We start from the raw sequence: 14,738 nt of genomic DNA, 5'->3' as shown, positions 1-14,738 counted from the left end.
CCCTGGCACCAACTGCCCCTTCGCAGACACCTCTCGGTGACTGTCTGGGGAGAGGGCACAGGCTGCTGTCCCCCACCGTGGGCCGTCCCCCACCATGGGCCACACCCCTCCTCCCTGGTCACTGGCGTTCTCCCGACCCCTCTCCTCCCCGCACAGCTGCCCCACCACAGCCAGGCAGGACCCCGCCTCAGCATCCCAAGGGGGGGGCAGTGTCAGGTCCCAGGGGCTGGCCTCCCTGTGCAGCAACATCTGCCTGTGCATCAGGGTGGGCTCTGACCCCTGCAGCACAAGGCTACCCCCTCCCCAAAGGCCCCTGCTGCACACTGGCTTCTGACGCCACTGACTACATTGGGCCACGGCCCTGCTACTCCGCCCGAACCTGACGCCCCAGGCAGGAGCAGCCCACTTCGTACCCGCTGGCCTGGCAGCAGCTCGGCCCCGCTGCCTCCCCTGCCAGCTCTTGTCTGGCATTAATCCCAACGGAGCCTTTGGAGGCCCCTTGGTGTCTTCCCTGGGGGGCCTTTCTCCTCGCCATCTCTGGGCCAAGGCAGGGTCCCCGCTCAGCTCTTCCCCCTCAGCCCCAGCAAGCGTGGCCTGCCCAGGCAAAACCAGCTCCAGTAGCAGCCACGTGCCTGCCGCCTCTCAGCAGGAGCGCACCTGCCCGGGCAACAGCCACACACATCTGTGGGCTCCTGCCCCACGCGCCACAGGGCTGTGCGGGTGGCCAGCTCTGAGCTCACAGTGGTGGCTCTGACGTCACACTGGGGCTCCCCAGGGCTGAGCCGGGAGGGGCAGAGCGGCTGCTGCCGTCCCAGGCGCTGGGAGCCCGTGCCTGTGGGCGCGCTGAACCCTGCCACGCTCCCGTGCCAGGCGGCTGCCTGGCCTGGCCTGCCGGGCAGGGTTCCATCTCTCCTGGGCACCCCCGGGAAACCAGAAAGGGTGCTGGAAAGGGGGCTTTGCTCTTGCCCCACGAGACAGCCGCTTCCAGCAGCGGTTCTCCTCTCGGAACCCTTTTGTGGGCCAAGAAGAAAAAGGGCCAGTAGACCGGAATGTGCTGTCAGGCGCCCAGCGGTACATCTGGTTAGCAAGGACTGTTTGTTTTCTTGCCCCTGCTGGTTCTGCCTGGGACATCCCAAATCCAACAAAAGTGGGACAAGGCTGCTGATGACCTTGTCAGCTCCACAGCCACTGCCAGGATGGCTAGCCCTGCTTTCAGCCTGGGCAGCTCTTCCTTCTTTACCATGGTAAAGGCCTGTGGCAGTGACCTGCTCCCAGCACAGACCAGTCCCTCAGCAGGCCCCGTGCTCCACCAGACTCACTCTGGCCAGCCCTCGAAGGTGGAGACAGTGAAAAGCGACATCATGGCTGAGAAGACGTTGTCGAAGTGGAAGTTGCTGTGCAACCAGACACGCTTCTGTAGCTCAGTCTGTGTGGGGTCCCCATCCACGTAGCTGATGAAATAACCCCTGCGGCAGAAGCGATGCAGTGGTCACCAGGCAGGGCCACCGTCAGCCCACCCGCTGCAGCACTGGCCCAGGGCTCCTTGGTCCCTGGGAGTGGGAGATTGCCCTGTGCTTGTTTCTGATTTGGTGAGGGAGAACAGCATGAGGCTTCGGCTCCACTTTTTGGATGCAACATCCCCATGCAGGAACACAAGTGGCCCCCTCCCATCCCTGGCCACTGCCCTGCTGGGGCTGAGCTGCAGACAGCTCTTACCTGCACTCCTTCTCCATCATCTTGGATGGATCTGTGCATCTATAGAACTTGCCCTGCATTTAACAGAGATCAGAAGAGGCTACGATTTTGCTGTGACTTCAGAAGCCCTGGGGAGTTCTGACTTTTTCACAGCCCACAGTCAGTCCCTACGCTGCCTCTGTGCTAACTCTGGCCCCTGCCTCTCACCACCGCTGGCTTCCCTGCTTTGCATGCCAATGCAACCCAGTTCACAGGGTGTTGCAGGAGCCATGGCAGACCTTGGGGTCAATCCCAGGCTGAGACAAGTAAATGTTGCCTAGTGTTGGGAACAAATCTTCCAGAGCCCTGAGCTGAGACCTACCTAGTTCATCCTATCTGGGAGCCAACTATTTGGAAAATAGGGAAGAAAGCGGTAACCCTAGAATTAACTAAAAATTAAGGTATGCTGACAAGTCTGCTCAGTCTGCAGGGTGTCCTGAAAGCTCTCCCCATGCCAGCCGGGAATTTAAGCTCAATTATTAGAACAAAGCTGAGCTTAGCCAGAGCCAGCTCTGCCTTGGAACAGCCAAGGCCCCGAGAGCAAGAGCGGTGCTGTGAAAAAAGGAAACAGTTTGCATCCAAAGCGCAGGGGAAGTCAGAAGCACTTGCTGCCTTCAAAAGGGGAAACTGAGGCACTAAGTGGGGTGAGGCAGCCAGACCCCTTACATGTGCTGTCTGGACCTGACAGTATCCTGGGTGTTTCCTGCCCTCCTCCCACTGCAGGGTCTTCTGCCAGGAGGTCTAGTGCAGGCAGGTCTTCTTGCGGAGCACAGATAGTACAGCCTGTGCTGACCTCAACACTGGGAGACATCATCCCCAAGGGCTATGTCTAGGATACACCTGAGCAGAACATCTCTCCTGCCCTCCTTAGACACATCTCACCTTGAAGAGCTGGACCCCGATGCAGGCAAACATGAACTGCAGCAACGTTGTGACGACCACAATGTTACCGATAGTCTTGATGGCCACGAACACGCACTGGACCACGTGCTGCAGAGGTCGATGATAGTGCACACATGAGCATGCCTGCTGCAAGCCCCTGCTGCGTGTCCCACACCCTATCACTGCACAGATGGGCCCCAGGAAGAGCGGAAGCCTGCTGCGAGCAGTGGGATGGGGCAGACCCCTTCCACGGATGGGGAGTGGGAATTGGTTTCCTGGCACCGCAAACCCCGCAGGGCATGATTCATGCCACATAACCTCTCATGAGGACTCCCACGGACCGAGGACCCCAGCCTCAGGCTCCCTCTTACCTTCAGCCCCTTTGCCCTGTTAATGGCTCGCAGAGGCCTCAGTACCCTCAGCGCCCGGAGAATCTTCACCACTGAGATGGCACTGGACCTGAGGAGGAAGGTAGAGCTGCGATGGGGCGATTCCCCTGCCCAGGCCAGCCTGGCACAGCCCCACCAAGCAGCCATGGAGGCCAGGCTGGGACCAGGGGGTGAGGCGCAAGGGATGGCAGAGACACGCGTAAATCGCTAAGCCACCACCCCACATAAGGCCAAGGGACACAGGCAGCTGGAGAAAGCAGCTCCAATGTGAATTCCTACCCAGATCTTCCCTTTTGACACTCAGGAAGTTTGCCTCCCTGCCTCCCAGTTGTCCGTGCCCTGTCCCCCTAAGCATGACCTCATGGACACTAACACATGGGCTAATGTCCGGCCCGTGGGCTTGCTGCTCCTTCTCTATCCAGCACAGAGAGCTGCAGCACCCCAGCTGCCCTGCCAGGCTAAACAGACCAGTGCCCACCCTGCGAAGTGTGGAGGTGCTTACTCGATTCCCATGGAGATGAGGGAGACAGCGACCACCAGCAAATCGAGGATATTGAAAGAGTTCCTGCAGAAGGAGCCTTTGTGCAGGAAAGCACCATAGGCTGTCATCTGGGGAGCAGAAGGAGTTAGGAGAGAGGCCAGGCAGGGCTTGGGGACATGGTTCCTCCACAGCCCTGGGGCGGACAAGGCATGAGGGGCTTCTCACAGCTCCATGGCCTGAGCGCCCTATCCTGCTCAGGCCTCTGCCTCTGCAGCCAGGCAGGAAGCTGAATCCTCTATACCATACTGGCTGGAGACAAAACACTTCCCAGTCATTCAGAGGTCATAAAGAGGAGAAGAGTAAAGAGCCTTGGAGTGGGAGCAACATGCAGCAGCTGCTTGAATTACTGTTTTACTCCACAGACTTCCATTGCTTCCTCTTTCTCAAAGTTTTTGTTAAGGGCATGTCAGAACTGAAATGCTGGTGCCATGGCCCATCTGTCCCTGTGCCACAGCACAGCTGACTTGGCTGCCTGACCTCACTGGAGGGGACACGTGGCCACTGGGGCAGGTGAAGCACCACCTAGACTGCATGAACTCTGGGGACACGAGGATCAGCCAGCACGTTCGCCTCACTGGGACCTCAAACTTGTGCTGAAAGAGCATGAATGCCCATGGCCAGAACAGTCTATACCCATGTGCTGGGTCATGCACACAGCCAGGGCCACGGGGCAGAGGGACTCACCTTCAAGATTATTTCAACTGTGAAGACAGAGGTGAAACCAATGTCAAAGTATCCCAGAATCTGGGGACAGAAGCACCAGAGCCAGATGAGATTTGGGTGACATGAAATGCTCCAGTGTGTTCAAACAACCTGGCACTGTGGTTTTGCCCCCCACTCTGTGGACTGGGGAGCCCATCTAGCTCAACAGAGCCTGCAAACCCAGTGCCAAGAAGAATCCTGAACTTTCCTCAGCTTTGCTGATTCTCCCCAGCGCCTGACCCAGCCTGCAGCCTGGGACCACGCTCTCCGTTTCCAAGTGAGCGAGGCTTGACCTGATTCACTCGAAAGCATCTGATGCCCAAAAACACTGAGTGCCCTGGGAAGACCCCCCAGTCCCTGCTAGACACTGCACGGGTGCAGAACCATTTGTGCCTTGTGTGGCTAGACCTGTGGCTCCCACTGCTCCATGCCAGCAGCATTTCAGGGTGCTGCACACACCAGCGGTCCAGACTGGAGACATCCCTATCCCCAGTAAGCCTTGAACCAAGGTAATCTCACACTCCCTGTCAGGTGGATCTCTTCACCCAGAAGTAAACTGAGACATGGAGGAGTAAAAACTTGTCCCAGCTGTGCCCTGAACGGACAACAGAACCAGGCTCTCCTCCCAGAGTGTATTGCCCTCGCAGAGGCAGGCGTGAAATCACAGCTACCTGCCTAGGCAAGACATCTGGCAAGCGGATCTCTGCCTACCTGGGAGCTGGGTGTCTCCATGAGGTCACCCCCACCCATCCCAACCCTTCACAGCTACTTGGGCACCTGGTTGCGGAAGGACTCGGCCCGGATGGGATCCTCAGCTGCCAGCGAGATGCTGCTGAGCAGAATGAAGAGCAGAATGAAGTTGGTGAACCAGGTGGCATTGACAATTCTGTGGCACAGCATCCGAAACCTGCCAGGGACAGAAATGGCATGAGATGCTGTGAGGGGCCAGAGGGCCACGGTAGCCTGGAAGAGGGTTATGGCTAAACCTTGAGGACAGGAAGGCCCAAGGCATGAGGGGATGTCTGTGCCAGCCCTTCCACAGAGAAGACCTTTCCCAGTGAGCTGGCTCCCTTCAGAGCCAGCTGTTACACACCAGCAGGACCCCACTGGGAAGGGTCGGTGCCAGAAGTACCTGGGCCAGGCCTGGCTCCACAAGGCAGGGAGAAGGGTCAGTGCCTACTTATTGGTTGGGCTGAAGATGAAGAAGGAGCTGGCTTCAGGCATGGGCACGGCCTTCTCTTTCAGCTGTAGTTCTGCGAGTGGACGTGGCCGAGGACTCAGGGGGATTTCAGGCTCATCTTCCTCATCATCACCTGCAGGGTGGCCACGAGGAGGCAAAAGGAAAGAATCCCCCAGAGACAGAGAGGGAATGTGACCTTATGGACAATCCTCTGATCCTGTGATCCTTATTTGGCATCTGTGCCAGAAGGACCTCAGTACCCCGAGGCAGGCAGAGGGTCACCACATCCTTTGCTCCTCACACAGCCAGGGTGCTGGAACCGTCCCTCCCTAGTGCCTCCCCAGCTTTCCCTGACACGGACACATCTTACCTGGGAAGTCTGCAGAAGGGTAGGGGTCTTTGATCTCATTGACATTGGATTCAAATTCGTCCACTTTCAACTGAAACAAGGGAGAGACAGAGAGGAGGACATGCAACCGCCTGTGCCAGTATTGCTGCCAAATGTTGCACGTTGGCCAGACCCTGTCATCTTGGAATTCCGTCATGTGGGCAAGCAGCGTCTCTGCATTTGCCCTGTACAGCACCCAGCACATGGAGTCCTGGCAGGGTGAGGGGAAACACCTCAGGGATGCTGCAATCTGAGCAAAGAGCAATACCGAGAGGATGGGACAGGGGAATGTGTGCTGGCCAAGAACCTGGGGCCAGGCACCTATACCATGGGTGGAATAAGACATGGGGTGACTCCTGGGTGAGTTCCCATGGGCATCTCTGGAAAATGAACAGGGAAGTAGCTGCTGGCCAGATGCTTATAAGAGGCAGCTCAGCACACAGTCAGCACAGCTGTACAGAGGGTTTTGCATTCAGGGGCTGCTGGTGTGGACGTAACGGAGGTATGGGGTGCTGCTGACCTGCTCTGCTCCCCTCCACACTGGTGTGCACCAGTGCCCGTCTCAACCACTGACAACTGACAACTGGCTGTGGCCAAGGAAATGACTCAGAGGAAGAGAATCCCCAGCAATGGACCTTTTTCACCAGGCAACATGTCCTGCCTGGGCCCAGAGAACCCCCATCACCAGAGGATGCTACAGTGAGGAGCGATTCTGGCCCAGAAGAGTCCAGACGCAGGCTGGCTCCAGGCCTTTGTCAGTTCTGGATGGGGGGAGGAGGAGCCTGGTCCCCCACCAGGAGCTCCCCAAGGCTCAGCCCCACCAGCACTGACCTTGGCTGTTGTGGGAATCCCTTCTCCCTTCATTTTCTGCTCAAGCTTCTTTGCCAGCATCTGCTTGTCATCTTCAGATTTCTCTGGGTAACCTCTGAATGGAGAGGAGGGGAGAGCAGGAACTGAACTCTGGGCAGGGTCACGGGTAATGCCGTTCTGTGCCCTTGCACCAAAGCACCTGATCTGGGAGCTCCCGCTGCCAGGGACGACAGCACTCACCTGGACATCTTCCGCCGCTTGCGTTCCTCTGCTTTGGCCTTCTGGGCTAAGGTCAGGCTCTCGGCCTCAGCCAGGTTATCAACTGCAATGGCCAGGAAGACATTGAGGAGGATATCTGGAGGGACAGCGCTAAGGGCATTAACTCGGTTCATGTTTGGAGGATGTGGCCAGAGCTGCCCATGGTCTCCAGGGTGCCCTGAGAAACCTTCCTGCAGTTGAGCCCTTGAGAGAACCCTGGCTGGTGATCCCTAACCCTACACCCACCCTTGCAAGTACTGAGCTCTGGGCTGGCCGCCCTCTCTCTGCCTTAGCTCAGTCCCTCCAGCTCAGTCCTGTTACTGCATTGACCGATGGCTGAATCTATGCCTGCCAGTCATCCAGACCTGCCCCGTGGGGTGCTTTCCTCCAGACCCCAGACCTCAGCCACTACCAGTGCCAGCCCTGAAGCCTGTGGTATGATCCCCTGCTGTTCAGGACTGAAAAGCTTAAGGCAAGCACTGAAAAGCTTAAGGAAGCTCCCCTTTCCCCCCTGCATAGCCCCGTTTAGCTGATGCTATGGGGCTGGGTACAGGGAGCCTGGGCCTGGCTTCGCAGGCAGAGGATACAGTTCCCACAAACAAAGAGGATGATAAAGTAGATGCAGACCAGCATGCCAGGAAAGGATGGGCCCCCATAGGCCATGATCCCATCGTACATGATTGAATTCCGGTCCTCTCCAGTCAGGATCTGTGAGCAGAGCACAAACAGGGACTCAAGAGCCCCTGCAGCAGAGCACGGCAGAACCCCACAGCTCAATCCTGCCCTCGCGGCTCCAGCCCCAAACCCTCACGGCCCCTAGAGCCCCCTGGCCAAACCCCACCTCCCTGCTCCAGCCCTGCACCTGCACTAGTGCTCGTGACCCCAGTTGCACTTACCTGCTCCTGCCTCAAAGCCATATCACCTCTCACAGCCCCACATCCCCCTGAGCCCCAGCTCGTGCCAGGAGACCCACAGCGCAGGCGAGACTCCCCGCACGCCGTCCCCCAGCCCCCTGCTGCACTTCCCACAGCCCCATACCTGGAACACACTGATGAGGGCCTGGGGGAAGTTGTCGAACGTGCTGCGCCGCACTTCCATGTCCTCAAAGTCAAACTTGCCCCCAAAAAGCTGCATGCCCAGCAGTGCAAAGACAATGATGAAGAGGAAGAGGAGGAGGAGCAGCGAGGCAATGGAGCGGACTGAGTTGAGCAGGGAGGCCACCAGGTTGCTCAGGGACGTCCAATACCTGGGGAGAAGAAAGTCAGGAGTGTGTGGGAGGTGAAGGAGGGTGAAGGCTGTGGGCAGGATCAGGTAGGGGTAGGTAGGTGCAGGGAACAGACTGTCTGGTCCAGGGGAATGTGCCAGCAACCCAGCAACGGGGGCTCTGAACCAGCACCGCTCACAGGCTGGGCACTTGGACTGCTCCAGGCAGGCCCCAGGAGGTAGAAATGAAGATCCAGGAGTGGTGTGACAGGCAAGACATCCTGCTGCCTGCACGGGGCACCAGCAGGCAGGATGGGGAAGGGGCATGAGCACACAGCAGGTTGGTGCCAGAAAGAGAAACCAGGAGTACTGGCCCACAGCACCTCCGTTTACAACACCCCGGAACCCAGAGCAAGAGAGGGTCCCCAGGAGACTTCCAGCAAGCCCTGCTCTGTCCTCCTTACCACTCCCACACCATGTCCTGGAGACAGAAATCCCCAGCTTGGCCTTGTTTCTCCATCCAGGAGAAACCAGCTCTGCTCACGCTGCAGCCCTCCCCAGGGACAAGGCCAGTGATGCCTAGGGACCGCAAGCCCCCAGTACCCACAGAGCTCCGTCCCCAACCTGGTGATCTTGAAGATGCGGAGGAGACGGATGCAATGCAGCACGGAGATGCCCAGGGGTGACAGGCTGCCAAGCTCCACCAGGATGGCCTCCAAGATCCCCGCGCACACCACAAAGCAGTCGAAGCGGTTGAAGAGCGACATGAAGTACTGGCGCAGGCCCAGTGCGTACATCTTCAGCAGCATCTCAGCCACAAAGAGTGCTAGCAGCACCCAGCTGGCATTGTCTGGGGTGGGAGATCCAGTCCATCAGAGCATGGACCTCTTAATCTCAGCACGGCACAGCAGGAGGGGAAGGAGGGCAGTGCTGCTCACCTCCCTTCTCCGCCCACCACCGAGCACTGAGCTGCCGCTGCAGCAAATGCTGTTTTTCAGGGAGCATCACAGGAGAGGAAGATGAGGAGAAGGGTGATGTGCAACTGTGTGCTTGCACGTGTGAGAGTGCGGCTGTACTGTGCGTGTGACTCTATGCAGTGCGTGCATGTATACCGTGCATAGCTGTACTCCGTGTGTCTGCGGGTAGTGTGGCTGCACGCATAAATACATGTGACTGTACTGCGTGAGTGCAGGCAATGTGCGTTTGTGTGTACTATGCACGTTCAGGTGTGAATGTACACACTCTACCTGTGTTCACCGTGCTCACCCATGTGCCTAAGAATCTATATGCTGTGCTTATATTATTATCATCATTATTATTTTTATATATAATAATAAATATGATTTATTATTATACACACGTACTATGTACATAATAACAAAAACTGTATGCACCACACGTTCAGTGTGCAGCTGTGTGACAGTGCAGTGGGGATGGTGTACACACACTTGTGTGCAGGCTGTGTTTGTGTGCATGAGCAAGCCTGCATGCGTCTAACAGCTCCGGCACCATGTCTGTGTGGCTGCGCACGCACAGTAAGCGTTCACGCATGTCTCCAGGGCAGCAAGGTGTCCCGGGCCCTCCTGCTCCCTCAGCCTCTTTGCTCACCTTGCACCCGTGTCAGCCATTCTGGCTGGAAGTGGTGCTCAGAAGCGATGGAGAGGGTGTTCAGGGCCACCAGCAGGATGACAAGCCAGTAGAAGAACTTGGACTTCACCACGTTCCTGCACTTCCTACGAAACATTCGGTTCCAACGCCTCCACTGACGGCTGGAGAGATGGCCAAAGGGTCAGCAGAGCCAGCCAGTGGGTCCTGCCCGGCCCAGGGCTGTGCCTGCAGACTGCAGAGCAAAGCCACCCCTGCTCCCTGCTCCCTGCTCCCTGCTCCAGGGGCCTTTCCTGGAAAGGGCTGAGGAACGTAACCCTGCCCCTGCCACTTGGTGCATTCACTCAGGCGTTGCTGTTCACAAACACCTCCTGGCTCCTTTTTGGCCTACAGTCACCTCTGGCTGGCTGCTACAGGCCCAGCTCCTAAAGCACAAGACATGCTGCGTGGGCCACGAGAGGATGCTCGGAGCCTCGTCCCAAAGTGAAGGGGTTGTTCACCTTGACGTGGCTTTTTGCCAGCACCAGAGCAAAATTCCCTGTTTGCTGCCCGCAATGTTTGCACCTCCTCCTCAGCACACAGCCCCTGGCTCTCCCCCAGAAACCAGTGGCTGACAAGAAAGCCTGGCCCAGCCAGGACAGCAAGTGAGAGACTGGGCAAGCCCACGTGCAGAGCAGCAGATGGTTCAGCCAGTACGTACTCACAAGTAGAGAGTCCACTTGTCCATGCCTTCAATTTCATACAAGCTCTCCGTCTCTGACCCTCCTTCATCCGATGGCATCGTACCTATGGAGGGGACAAGATCCTGGGCTTTCCTTGGAGCCCTTGGGAGGAACATGTGGGAGGGAACCTCTCCCTGGAGCACATCGTGAAGAGCTTCCCCATCAGAGATGGAATCAAGAAATGCCACTCCAGGGAGACAGCAGTGAGAGGCTGGGCAGAAGGTTTTAAGTGTCAGGTGCAAACCAAGTAGGAGGCACCAGGAACACCTGCCCTGCAGCAAGAGCAGCAGCAACCCAGAGAGGCAGCCCGAACAGACAGCGGTGTGCACGTAGGCTCCCCCAGCGCAAGGCACTCCCAGCACGGAGAAAACTGGGGTCAGTTGTGACCTGAGCAAATGCTGAACCGCAGGAGGTTTGTAAGAGCACTGCTCACAGGTGTGGAAGAGGCGTTTTGTCTTTCCACTGTTTCCCAAGGCTCTTTGCACACATGTATCGGCTCAGCTTGAGGCATCAAAAGTTATTTCACTGGGCAGGGTGGCCTAGCACATACAGCGGCTCAGTGGCAGAGCATCCCAGGCCTTGCTGAGCCTTTGGCTAGACGCTTGCATATTCGCCTCCCTCCCTGAGCCACTTCTCATCCCTCAAAACGGTCAAACAATGGCAAGAAATTCATGCATCTGTCAGTGTGCGAGCTAGTAACCCTGCACTCTGCCCCTACACACAAAAGTGCACGTTCCTCATGGATTCTCACGGCCATTTCAAATGTATTTTGCCAAAGGAGTCCTAGGCCTTGCTAGCAGTCTGCAAATTTTAAAGACAGTGGTTGAGGTGGAGATTTAGCATGAGGGCCAAGTTACAGCTAGTTTGGGTGAGAGTCAATAAAATGATTCAGGAAAGAAAAAAAAAAAAGAGGAAGGTAGCTGTTCTGCAGAAGTCAAAGCTTTTTGTTTCATAGGTTTTCAAGCAAAAGAAGTCTTTGTGACTTCTCCAAAGGTCTCCACCCTGCCTCTCTAGGATGCTCAGTGTTAGGAACCCAACCCTGATACTAAGGGTCTTTGACCAAGCAGAGCTGGTACCTTCTCCCCTGGTCCGGTCACTGTCCATGACCTCCGCGTGGGTGATCCAGTCCATGTAGCCCTTCAGATCCTCCTCCAGCTGCTGCTTCTCCCTCAGCTTCTGAAACGTGCCCCGTGACTTGGCCTTCTCACGCTCTTTGGTGAACTCGCTGGGACAAGGCAAGCAGCAGAGTGAGACTCAGGAGGGGGACGGCGCAGGGGTCAGGTACCACAGCCCTGTGCCAGGCCAGTCCTTGTAGAAAGATAAAAGCCTGAAATACCTTATCACTCAGTGCTACCACTAGATTGCTCCAGTGAATTTCTTCTTTCTTGGCCCTGTTCTGTGACGCAAGACCATGGGGACCATCCCCCGATGCCTGATGGCAGGCAGGGTTTCTTCCCCACCACTGGCTGCTCACTGGGTGCTCCTTGCTGCAGGGTGCTGTGGTTGGACAGGCCAACTAACACCAGAAGTTGGAGGCTGTGGGAGTTCTCTAGCCCTGCTAAGGATCAGGGCAAGTGGGGTCTCACCCATCTGCGGGGCAGAAGGCTGCCCCATCCTCTCCAGCTCTCCCTGTGGGGCAGGTGAGCTCATCACATGGCAAGCGAACAGGACACTCTTCTCACGGTAACATGGAAAAGACAGGTCTGCCAGTGCAGGGGGTCCCACTCTTCTCAGTCTTTTTTAATGAATTTCTTTTCTCTCCTGGTACCTGGCTGGACTGTAGATCTGCTGCCCAGCCGGTCTGGCGTTGCCATGTGTTAGTAATAGGTCTCAGGCGTTATAACAATAATTAGACATACTAAGCCTCAGGAATTGTCAGGCCTTGTCTGGATTTTCCTTACCTCAAGCATATTTTAGCTATATTTGCAAAAATATTTCAGAAACTTTTGCTGTGCCTGCAACTCACTCTACGATCAGATGACTACAGTCCTGCTGTTATAGCCAACTTCATGCAAGGGTCGGGTGCCTGTGATCTGTCTTGCGGTTTTGAGCTTGTTCTAGTTATATTAATACCCAGTTTGGTTTAACCTTGTGCAGGTGTATGGTTCTCGCCACAGAAGGCGGCTAACAAATCCAAGTAATACAGGGTATAACTAACCCTGTGAACCAACAGAGACGATGAGTGTGAGCCACTTCACACGCACAGGACTGAAACATATAAAAACCACCCTGAGCCTACACAGAACTGAGGAGAAAAGCTACCCTCACTCACCAGAACAACGCACGCTTCCCAGCAACAAAACCAGGATGCTGGCACCCCACCACAGCAATGCATAGTAGGCTGAGCGTGGCACCAGGGATTTTGCACGTGGCAGCTTTAACTGTACTACTATGGGAACTAGCACCGACTGAGTCATTTGGCACAGAAGTGTCAGGATCATTGTAACCAGACTGATGATAGCTCATTGTGGTACTTGGATAAGACTGTTGAAGCATTAATTAGAGTAACTAAAATTCTCTTGGATCCCCTGCATTCCTAACAAAGGTGGTTTCCTTAGGTTGGCCATGAGGAAATCATGTGTGCTCACAAGAGGACAGCAGTGCTGTGGGTACCCGTGAGAATGAGTGTCTCGACCCACAGCCATGGTGTAAAGACTGCTGCTTTGAGCTCCCTGCTCAGCTTCTTTTGCTGTGAGTGCTGGCAGACCACACTACAAACACCTAATATCGTGCTCCATGGCTGTGTTTGCTGACCGCTGCTTGTGCTACAGGGAAAAGATTTCTGTGTTAGGCGTTGAGCTAAAACCTCAGAGAGTCATGGACACTAGCACAAAAAGTAACTCAAGGCTCAGGGTTTCTAAGCATGCAAAAGCAGGGGAGAGGAACAGCAGAGGAAAAGGAACAGAAACTTTTCCAGGCTTCCTTCTTGTATAATTAAAACCAGCCAATGTCCACGCTCTGATAACGCTCACTGATCTGCCGGCAAAGAGAAAGGACGGGGCGGCACTTACCCACTGAGCACCCCCAGCACCAGGTTGAGGACGAAGAAGGAGCCAAGCAAGATAAGGCTGACGAAGTAGATCCAGGGCCATTCATTCCCAATGGCATCATTCACCTGGCAAGGAGAGAGGCAGATGAAGCATCCTGAACACAGTGCCTGCTGTCTGTCTCCCCTTAGGGCTCCCTCAACAGCCTCTGGGAGCTTTGCCCCCCCCTAAAATGAGTGCTTGGGATGGTAGCAGCTAAACCTGACTCTGAGCTCTGCCGCCTTATGACTTTGCATCAGGTTTTTGTGGAGGTAAAGCGAGACCCAAGCATTTTGGGGGCAGATATAAACATCAGCCCCATGCCTAAGCCTCAGCAAGACAGTCTCCCAAGGACTGCAAAACATGGGGTTTTGCCGAAGCACCCACCAGCCAGCCGTTGTTGTGCTCGGCCTGTACCCCTTCACAAAGGTGGGAGCTGGAGCACCCTCCTGTCTACCTGGAGAGCAAGGACAGCTTGAGCAGTGCCTGCAAAGATGCAGAAGAGGTGCCTGGTGCACTATGGGATGTGCATCACCGCATGAAGCTTGGTGGGGGCAGGATGTCTTTCACTGGCTGGGAGGCCTGGCCCTGCTATGGGGACCTGTGTCCTGGAGGGAATTCCTCGCCCTTTAGAGGGGTTTAGATTGGCTATGAGGGAAAATGTCTTCACTGCAAGAGCGGTCAGGCATTGGCACAGGCTGCCCAGAGAGGTGGGGGAGTCACCGTCCCTGGGGGGGGTTCAAAAAAACGTGTAGAAGTGACGCTTGGGGACATGGTTTAGGAGGCCTGGGGGTGTTGGGTTTGGGGTTGGACTAGATGATCTCAGAGGTCTTTTCCAACCTTAATGATTCTATCATTTTATGATTCTCTGAGGCAGGACCAGCAGTGACCTCTGCGAGCTGGGCACCAAGCCGAAGCTGCTGGAGCCTACCCAGTAGAGGACTTCGGTCCAGCCCTCCATGGTGATGCGCTGATAGACAGTCAGCATGGCAAAGCCGAAGTTGTCGAAGTGAGTAATGCCGTCGTTGGGCCCCGGCCAGCCGCTTCGGCATTCAGTGCCATTGATGGTGCAGTGTCGCCCGTGGCCAGAGCTGGTGCATGGGGCTGGCTTCTCTGACACCACCGTGGCAATCACATCTGAGGGGGAAAGCCGTGGTGTGAGCAGCAGGTCAGGCCAAGTAGAGCAGGTTCCAGCACTTCCCAGCCTCCTGCAGAAGCTTTCCAAAAGGGGCTTTTCCTTTCACCACCTCCTCACACCACGTACATCACCAAGCTGTGTGCTGTACCAAACATCCTTC

The 14,738-nt window shown here is 56.1% G+C and overlaps 1 protein-coding gene across 2 annotated transcripts in view; it reads right to left on the bottom strand.

Annotated features, from left to right (window-relative positions):
- Positions 1-14,738, bottom strand: part of LOC142067106 (voltage-dependent L-type calcium channel subunit alpha-1S-like) — a 37,010-nt gene that overhangs the window by 7,314 nt on the left and 14,958 nt on the right. For both annotated transcript variants that reach the window (XM_075115405.1, XM_075115406.1), the window contains 19 exons: positions 14,372-14,577; positions 13,426-13,529; positions 11,491-11,639; positions 10,397-10,478; positions 9,696-9,856; positions 8,712-8,937; positions 7,923-8,130; positions 7,472-7,592; positions 6,867-6,981; positions 6,648-6,741; positions 5,799-5,868; positions 5,429-5,561; positions 5,026-5,155; positions 4,231-4,290; positions 3,508-3,614; positions 2,988-3,075; positions 2,617-2,724; positions 1,717-1,769; positions 1,320-1,466 (listed from right to left, as the gene is read on the bottom strand). In XM_075115405.1, coding sequence (XP_074971506.1) covers positions 1,320-1,466; positions 1,717-1,769; positions 2,617-2,724; positions 2,988-3,075; positions 3,508-3,614; positions 4,231-4,290; positions 5,026-5,155; positions 5,429-5,561; positions 5,799-5,868; positions 6,648-6,741; positions 6,867-6,981; positions 7,472-7,592; positions 7,923-8,130; positions 8,712-8,937; positions 9,696-9,856; positions 10,397-10,478; positions 11,491-11,639; positions 13,426-13,529; positions 14,372-14,577 — 2,362 coding nt within the window. The remainder of the gene's footprint in view (positions 1-1,319; positions 1,467-1,716; positions 1,770-2,616; positions 2,725-2,987; positions 3,076-3,507; positions 3,615-4,230; positions 4,291-5,025; positions 5,156-5,428; positions 5,562-5,798; positions 5,869-6,647; positions 6,742-6,866; positions 6,982-7,471; positions 7,593-7,922; positions 8,131-8,711; positions 8,938-9,695; positions 9,857-10,396; positions 10,479-11,490; positions 11,640-13,425; positions 13,530-14,371; positions 14,578-14,738) is intronic.

Source organism: Phalacrocorax aristotelis, chromosome 21 (genome assembly GCF_949628215.1).
Source record: "Phalacrocorax aristotelis chromosome 21, bGulAri2.1, whole genome shotgun sequence".
NCBI classification, from domain to species: domain Eukaryota; kingdom Metazoa; phylum Chordata; class Aves; order Suliformes; family Phalacrocoracidae; genus Phalacrocorax; species Phalacrocorax aristotelis.
Note: the sequence above shows the minus strand (reverse complement) of the source record. Positions and strands in the feature narration are given on the sequence as shown.